This window comes from Pongo pygmaeus, chromosome X (assembly GCF_028885625.2).
Source record: "Pongo pygmaeus isolate AG05252 chromosome X, NHGRI_mPonPyg2-v2.0_pri, whole genome shotgun sequence".
Lineage (NCBI taxonomy): Eukaryota > Metazoa > Chordata > Mammalia > Primates > Hominidae > Pongo > Pongo pygmaeus.
In genome coordinates, this window is record NC_072396.2 from 53,382,511 (window position 1) to 53,391,446 (window position 8,936).

The following is an 8,936-nucleotide window of genomic DNA, read 5'->3' on the forward strand; positions in this document are numbered from 1 at the left end:
ACTAGGGCCTAGGTAGAAGAGAGGGGAAAGCAACTAGGACAACTTGCTGAAGCAAAATTACTTGGATCCTACCTACACTGTCTCCTTACAGGCGATGGCATGACATAGCCATGGGTGTAAGAGCCATCCTGCCTCTTACACACTGGCCTTGAGATGGTGGGCAAGATACTTACATCCTGTGGGACTGTTTCCCCATTTTAAAGTTGAAATTAGAGTATTTAGACTAAATACTTGCTACGAAGAATAAATGAAACAACATACGATGCAGGCATTACATTGCAGATAAATTTACTAGTTATCTTTCCTTAATCCCTTTAAAATTTCAAATGTTTTCATTCCATTTTTCTTTACAACTACACCTCTAGTATGTGATAACTGCTTTGGAATTTCAAGTAGGAATATCAATCTACCTTTTTAAATGCATTTGACTTCAGAAACTGATTTGATGTAAATATGTAAATTAAATAGCAGTGTAGCTGGCATCAGACATGGCATTGATTCTGAAGTTGATTTGTAAATAACCGAGGTGTGACAAGGCCAACACTATGTCAGTACTATGTGCTGAAAACTCGTTTGGTGTGTGTGATGCCATGAAGAATAAGTCTATTCCGGTCAGTCAACACCACAGAACTCAATATCATAGTGTGTCAAGAGCTCAGGCAGTCCCTAAGCAGCCCTGTGGTGGCTAACGGGGCCACAAGGATCACCAGTGCAGTTGTAATTTTGGCTTGTCATATATTCATAGATTTGGCAGGTAAAAGACAATGAGCCCAAATGGATCAAAGTGGTTGATTACTTGCAGACTCAGCAAAAGCAAGATTAACAATGTGTCAGCACTGTGTCCCTAGTCCTACAGTATCACACTGAATCAGAGATACTCAGTGACAGCACAGATGGTGGGTCTCTCTGCCTGTGAGGAGCCCACAGTCATACCGTAAGGCCAATTTTGAAACCACACTGAATCCTGAACCCCAGATCACACCTGACCGAGTTGCAACTATGGGACAGCAGGGGTGACCCAGCTCCCGAACATCTCACACAGAACACCTTAGGGATGTCATCCATGCTTGTGAAGAGGAGGAACCTGTGTCAATGGCTACCCTGAACTGGCTGCCTGCTGACAGCTCCCGTAAACCAAAGATGCAAATCAGTTGTTTGGACTGGACGAGGAACCCTAGAGGGAAGGGTCCCTTAGTGGGAGGCCACACTGGGGGCCTTGGCCAGCTCCTACCTGACGAATGTATGTCCTGCTGCGGGTGCCCTAACAAGGGTAAAGTCTTGTTGTCCAGGGGTATCACCTGTGCACTCTGGGATTGTTCTTACCTGTGCGCCCTGAATGTCCCATCACTGCCTCATCCCTGGAAGGCATTGACATCAGCTTCAACTTCCTGGCCATAGTTGTGTCGAGCCTGAAATGCTGGCTTGGGCTGGATAAAAATGGTTAATACAGAATCTTAGTTAGGAAGTCACCTGCCTTTGTCAGATAGGCCTTCATCATTATTAGGATTTATATAAGATGGATGTGATGGGAAATCTGATGTATCAACTTTGCTACGCCACGATGCATGAGAAATGTTCACTTTGACCAGAGTAGATGTCTCCGTGAAGGGTTTTCTTTACATGAAAACTAGCATTTAAATCAGCAGACTTTGGGTAAACCTAATTGCCCTACCCAGTGTGGGTGGGCCTCCTCCAGTTCCTTGAAGGCCTTCAGAGAAGAAGACAGGGGTCCTCCACAAGATGAAGAAATTCTGCCTCCACACTGCCCTTGATTTGAGCTCTCATATCACCTCTTCCCCGTGTCTCCAGCCTGACATCCTGCTCTGTGAGATTTGGACTTGCCAGTCGCAACACTTCCATGGGCTAGGTCTTCAAACTCAGTCTCTCTCTCTCTCTCTCTCTCCACTCACCCACCCACACATGTGTGCACGCACACACACACACACACGCGCGCGCACGCAATGAGGAACCCTAACCAATAGGCTGCATATGTCTGGGACCCTTAAAGGGCATAACTGAGATCAGTACTGCAGGTTGGTCTCACTCTGCTGCATGGCTCCTAAAGCAGAGGCCTGTGGCATTCCCCTCCCACCCTCTGCAGACTGACATCCACGTGGCTCATCACTGTGACTTAGGGTTTGGTCATCCAACCATGTAGAGATCACTACAATTCCACAAGTGTTCTCTGCCCTCCTTCTGCATGTGAGGTCCTCTGAGATATTTTTAAGTCAAATGTCTAATACAAAACCAGTTTGCATTCTTTCAGCTTGTATTCATTTAAACCTGTGGTTGCCTTTCACATAATAGAAGACAACATTACTAGCAGAACTGTATTTAGGTGATATTAAAGGTATGCAAAGGACGCCAACGTTTTAGTTTCATACCATAGACCAAAACCAGAAGCCTATGAGTCACCCATTGGCTTACATGCAGTTAGACCTCTGTAGAGATTTTGAAGATAGATTTCCAAGCATATACATTATCAATACTTTTTAAACACACCCTGGTTTCTAGTGCTACAAGGAAACCGAAAGACAGTTAGAGGTCAGAACACTTTAAATCAGGTGAACCTATTAAAAAGTGGTTCAAAGTAGAAAGCAAACATTGTGTATACTTTTACTAAAAATATAACCAACACACAAAAAAAGTTAAGAAACAAAAGGAATTTACAAAAAATGTTTAATTTAATGCTTTAGCTTGAAACTACGTTCTGGATGTCCAATAGGCTCCTGGAAATAGTCTGAAAACTATCTTTTAAGAAAACAGTTTATTGCATTTGTTTTTTCTCTATTGTGCAGAAGTGCAAAAGTGTTTCTTTGGGCTAGTTTACCCTTCTGTGGTTTTTAAGGTACAGTAATCATTTTTCCCCAATTTTCACCAAAAGTGCTAATGTCAATATGAATACTGCCTTTTTACACTTGAAAGTATTCCCGTTTGTATAATTAATTATGTAGTCACATTAGTTTTAAGCTATCACTATCATTCCTGATGTCAAAACGTGAAACCGTTATATATCATGAACAGTGTGGCCAAAAAAAAAAAAAAAAAAAAAGGAAATAGAGGGATAGGAAAATGGAAAAGACGGGAAGACATCTGGAGAAGCCAACTATTTGTTTCTAAAAGTAAGTGTTTTTGAGGGACAACTAGCAAATTTCAGAAGTTCTTCCAGTCTTTGTGATGTTTAGGTATTCACATATTATAGGGATATATTAAATAATGTATACGTGCCTGGCATATCAACCATTTCATCCATACACTGAAAATATTAGAGTTCAAGGACGTATTCACTTTCAGTTATAACCTATATTCAATATCTGTGTCTTGTTTATGTTCCGTGTTGACCTTTTTCCATTTTCTCCGAGTGTGTAAACTACTGGATACTCTATTCATAACTATTTCCCCCAAAAAAATCTTTTGAATTTGTTACTTTTGGATTCGTTTTCTTTTTACTAGTGATTCGTATCTGTCTTTTATTCATTTCCTCTTTCCTTTCCCCTTAGGTTTATTCTATTGCTCTTTTATTTTTTTTTATTTTTTATTCTTCTCCTTTATCATGTAATGTGTTATCTATTTTAATAAGATGTGCATTTAAGACTATAATCTTCCTGAGAATACAGTTGAGGCTTCTTCAATAGGCTCCTGGAAATAGACTGAAAACTGTCTTTCTCTCTCTTTTTTTTTTTTTGAGACGGAGTCTCGCTCTGTCGCCCAGGCTGGAGTGCAGAGGCGCGATCTCGGCTCACTGCAAGCTCCACCTCCCGGGTTCACGTCATTCTCCTGCCTCAGCCTCCCGAGTAGCTGGGACTACAGGCACCCGCCACCACACCTTGCTAAATTTTTGTGTTTTGTTTAGTAGAACGGGGTTTCACTGTGTTAGCCAGGATGGTCTCAATCTCCTGACCTCGTGATCTGCCCGCCTCGGCCTCCCAAAGAAAACTGTCTTTGAATGTAAATGGTATAATGGAATGGTTCAGCAGTGTAGAGCCCAAACGTTTAGGTAATTTCTTCCCTAAATATGGAGTGCTCCCTTGAAATTCAGAAGCTCTTCTATTAACAGTCCGCAATTTGGAAACTATGTGTAAAAGATACTTATGTCGACTACTCACGAATTAGGATGTTATAGTCTTTGAACTGTAAGTCGTATCATCCGATGTCTCAAGGCAGAAACCTGTAATATGTAACCTCTGATATGGTTAGAGGTGATTCTATCATATGTGTCTTCAATCTAATTACACACAGTAGCTCATGAAGACTGACAGGAGGGCAGGGAGCATGCTTAGCACAGGCATCTTACATCCACCTTGAGCATCACTGACCTACACGCATGATCCCTACTACATCGGCCACAGAAACCTGACTGTCTCTTGCCATTTTATTATTCAGTCATTCAAGGGTTCACTGCAGGAAGGATTTAAAATACAATTATTCTTTAAGAACCAGAGAATTCAAAATTTAGCAAAATCCAAGAACAGTCATTTAGGTCTCCATACAGGAAAACAAACATCAAGCAGGGTGCCCACTCTTTTTCTTAGGAACCACGAAATCTCAAATCAGATATTATAACTGGAGTGAAACTGTTATGAAAAACAAATCATATCTTTGTGTTCTATCCAACAGAATATGAAAATACAGAAATCAATCTTGAAACAGATTTTAATATATCTGATTTGCATGTACTATTTTCAATAGAAAAAGATGGATGTAGAATTTTTGGAATTCATCCAAAACCTCACAAATTATGTTAGATCTGGTACTAGAACCTCCTTCAGTACTCAGCATATTTCACACAAAGTGGTATTACAAATGCATTATGTATTTGTTTAAAGCAGAAATTAGAAAATCTGAAAATTGTTAGCTATTGGTTATAGTCACAAGTAAGAAAATGCTTTCATATTTAATGATTCAATATGGCTTTGACCCAATTTGTTTCTGTATCTGATAGTGTTTAAGTCTTCCAGTCAGGCATTTGGGGTCTGAACAACTTTTCAAAGAAAGCCTGCATTTGAATTGTGTTTTTAAAGGGGCAGTAGTGTTCTCTCTTTTTATTATCAAAAGTATAATATTGTGAAAAACAGAAAGCACATAATTTTGCATCTTAATGGATAGCATACCTCCTTCTGGCATTTTAAATTGCTCTGATTTTGGCAGAATTGTCCCCTGAACATCAGGACCATCTCTGCATTCATCCCCAGTCTTTGACTGAGACAGCTCTGGAGATCAGCTTCCAGGTCAGGCACTGAAAAATACAGAGGTTCTTGATTGAAGCAGGCAAACAAGAAAGACAGATAAGGAAATGATAATATTCTTTTCCTCAGTGTTATGAAATAAAAGCCTGTAGACTACTGTGGTAATAAATGTGATGTAAAGATGTCACACTTTTGTCTTCCTATATTATGGAAACTTATCTTAAATGATAATCTGAGGATAAATCACACCACACCTACATTTCCCATACTTTACCACTGTGAATTATGAACAGTGAATATCGACTATCTAAGAAATCTGAAGTCTGCCACGTGGATAGAATTTTAATCCTAAATGAAATGCAATTTTCTGAAGGATTAGATCAATGTATTGGCCTTCCTATGAGAAATCTTACAATTGTGACACCCATCCCTTGTTGAGGTAACTTGAAAATTATTTAGATAAATTAACATTATGCTTAGGTCTAAGGGCCCTATATGTAACTATACACAAATAAATCACATTTAGAATAATGTACCAAAAATAACAGGAAAATCACTGTCTTCCAGTAAGGGTACAGGAGGTTGAGTGCAAATAAATTAGTGGTCATTGTTGACAGTCATATTCTGGAAACCTCTTAACAGTGAATTGCTAAAATAATCCATGGCCCAAATTCTGCCAGTGTTTAACGCAAAAATGCTATCTACTGAGTAAACAACTTCTGATGCAGGATAAACTTATGGTACTTTGAGTTTTCTAATTATGAAAGTGCTTCTACAACTTTTAAAAGCCCCTTCGAAATCATACTAATATAGCTACCTGTATGCCAGTGTCCTGAATTACCCACCTTTTACCAAACATCCTGAAAAAATACCGAAGGATACCAATCAAAGAGTGGCTGTCATTTATTGAGCTCTTTTCTGGAGTTGCTATTCTGCTTCATTGAACTGTGTTTTGTCCTGAGCCAATACTGAAGTACCTTACAGTACACACACATTCGAATAGTAAGTATCTTAAGCAAAACCACTGACCTTTTCTTATTACAACATGGATAACACAAACCTTGGGACAAAATATGAATTCTGTCTCAATGAGTACAAAGGTTCTTGGTAAACCTCCATTTCAGAGCCTCAGTTTTCTTATTTATAAAAGGGGGCTACCATCCTTATGCAAATGGGCTTTATTCGGGGAGTTATAAGGTAGGACGACTTGGCACTCCACATGCTGTTAAAGGGTGCTTACAGCACTGTTGACACAATGGCTTAGAAGATCATATAGCAACATTCTAAGAAGAACAAATTAAACTAGTGGCACACTGCATATTTATGCATGAAATTAAAGTGCTTCATCCAATTTAGCAAGGACTGTATTTTCAAGCATACAAAATATATTTCAAAGGTAAGAGAAGACTTATTATATCCAGGGACTGCCTGAAGCTGTAAACTGTACTCTTCACTTTTCCAGCCAACTTTCAGCAAATGTTTGCGATCCTTTCCTAATGTTTTCTTTCCTCCTGTTACCGGTCATGGCATAATGCCTGATGCACACATAGGCCTCCTCCCCCCATAGACGTTCTTTCTTTCCCTTCCCAGCACCTTGAATATCAGCTGCACCCTGATCTTCCCTCTTCTGACCAGGTGTAGGATCCCAGCTTTCAGTTGGTGTTTCCTCTCGAGGCTCCTCATCACTGGGCTCCTGGGACTGTGGTTGTGTGTGTACAAATAAAAAGTTTTGGCTGGACGCGGTGGCTCACGCCCAGCACTTTGGGAAGCCAAGGCAAGCAGATCACGAGGTCAAGAGTTTGAGACCAGCCTAGCAAACACAGTGAAACCCTGTCTCTACTAAGAATACAAAAATTACCCTGGCGTGGCAGTGCATGCCTGTAATCCCAGCTACTTGGGAGGCTGAGGCAGGAGAAATGCTTGAACACGGGAAGCGGAGGTTGCAGTGAGCTGAGATCACATCACTGAACTCCAGCCTGGGTGACAGAGCAAGACTCCATCTCGGGAAAAAAAAAAGTTTTGTTATCAATACATGTCAATAATGCAAATATACAGAATACATAGATATTTCTGATCATAAGTCTAAAGACATTTCTCCAACACTATTCCATATACTTATTATTCATAAGGTTATTCTTCCCATGGAGAGGTTACTCTAAGACAGAGTTACCCTCAAGGGCTTTGGAAGGCAGTTTAATCTATGTTGGGATGGATGTGTGCAATCTGTTATGAATAAGCATACAGAGGAAGTCATGGGCAAAATCTGGGGAATCCATCCAGGCAAAACCAGAATGTAGGCTGGGCACAGTGGCTCAGGCCTGTAATCCCAGCACTTTGGGAGGCTGAGGCAGGCGGATTGCCTGAGCTCAGGGGTTCAAGACCAGCCTGGGCAACATGGTGAAACCCTGTCTCTATTAAAATACAAAAAGAAATTAGCTGGGCGAGGCGGCATGCACCTGTAGTCCAGCTACTCGGGAGGCTGAGGCAGCAGAATTGCTTGAGCCCAGGAGACAGAGGTTGCAGTGAGCCGAGCCTGGGTGACAGAGCAAGACTCCGTCTCCAAAAAAACACACACACAACGTAATCCTCTCAGATCAGTCTTTCCTTCATGAGATGCCATGATCATTTTTTATCAGCTCAGAAGACCTTTAACAGTGTTATGTATACTAATTCAATGACACTATCACACAAAAAAAATAATTCCTGCTAATAGAAAACAACGAATGTTAAAGCACTCACACGTACTCCCAATCAGCTCAGGAGGTTGTAAACTTCGTCTTGGTCTAGGCCTACATGTTGATCTTCCTCGCCAAATTATATTTCACTCTGCGAAGAGAATACAGAACACTGTGATTGGGAAATGGCACTTGAGAGGATAGCTATATTTGAGCACTTCCATGGCCAAATGTTAACTTGTCACTTTTTTAAAGTTTGGAAATACTTTGAAGGTAAGTCCCAGGGCAAGTATAAGTTTGTGTGTCTTCTGAAGAGAATGCTTGCACAATCACTTAAGGTGGTCAAGCTATCAAAGTAATATCTTAAGGCTCCTGGCAAGAGACACTGGATAGCTCTGATGTGATTTGGTTTCACAACTGGAATTTCCATCATGGAGACATGTAGGAAAATAGAACTAGATAATTAAACTGGGAGTGACCACAATGTTTCTCACACACCCATTTCCTGGGCCCAGTTCCTCCCTAAAGTCAAGTTTTGCTCGACCACAGAGCCCCGTCCATTCAAACCTCCACGGTGGAGTTGAGAAGTTGCAACACAGCACTGGGCGCTCCTCACTGGACACCTGTGCCTGGCACTCTACAGACCTCGGGGCCAAGGTCACCAACCCGCAGCCTTCCCAGTTCCCAGGCCCCTTCCTTGCCACCCACGCCATCTCTGCCTGGGTCCCTGCTGGGGAGTCTACAATCTGTCCTCTGTCGGGGGCTTGAGGCATTTCTGGGACTCAGATACCTCCAACAGCTCTCCCAGTATGCACCCCATCATAACCCAGTCCCCTCCATGCCGAGGCCCTCCTTCCTCCCTAGTTGTGGCCCCAACAAAAAAAAAGGCCCATGGCTGCAGTGCCACATGTAAAGGATGAAGACCTGGAGGCCCTTCTCCCTCTGAGTCTCCCTCCCATCGATGACCCTCCAGAAGCCCACTGGCTCCTCCTCACCCTCACTCACACTTCAACTCCCAATTGGATTGGCCTGTGGACCTACCTGCTGCATCTCAGTAGGAGAGAAAGAATCTAGA

The 8,936-nt window shown here is 41.6% G+C and overlaps 1 protein-coding gene across 1 annotated transcript in view; it reads right to left on the reverse strand.

The window, feature by feature from the left end:
• The window catches only part of LOC129024828 (X antigen family member 3-like), a gene marked incomplete at its 5' end in the record, with an annotated part of 29,370 nt that extends 21,372 nt beyond the window's left edge, over window positions 1-7,998 (reverse strand). The window contains 3 exons of the mRNA XM_054472065.1: window positions 6,780-6,879; window positions 7,568-7,571; window positions 7,928-7,998. Coding sequence (XP_054328040.1) covers window positions 6,780-6,879; window positions 7,568-7,571; window positions 7,928-7,998 — 175 coding nt within the window. The remainder of the gene's footprint in view (window positions 1-6,779; window positions 6,880-7,567; window positions 7,572-7,927) is intronic.
• Window positions 7,999-8,936: the final 938 nt, after the last annotated feature.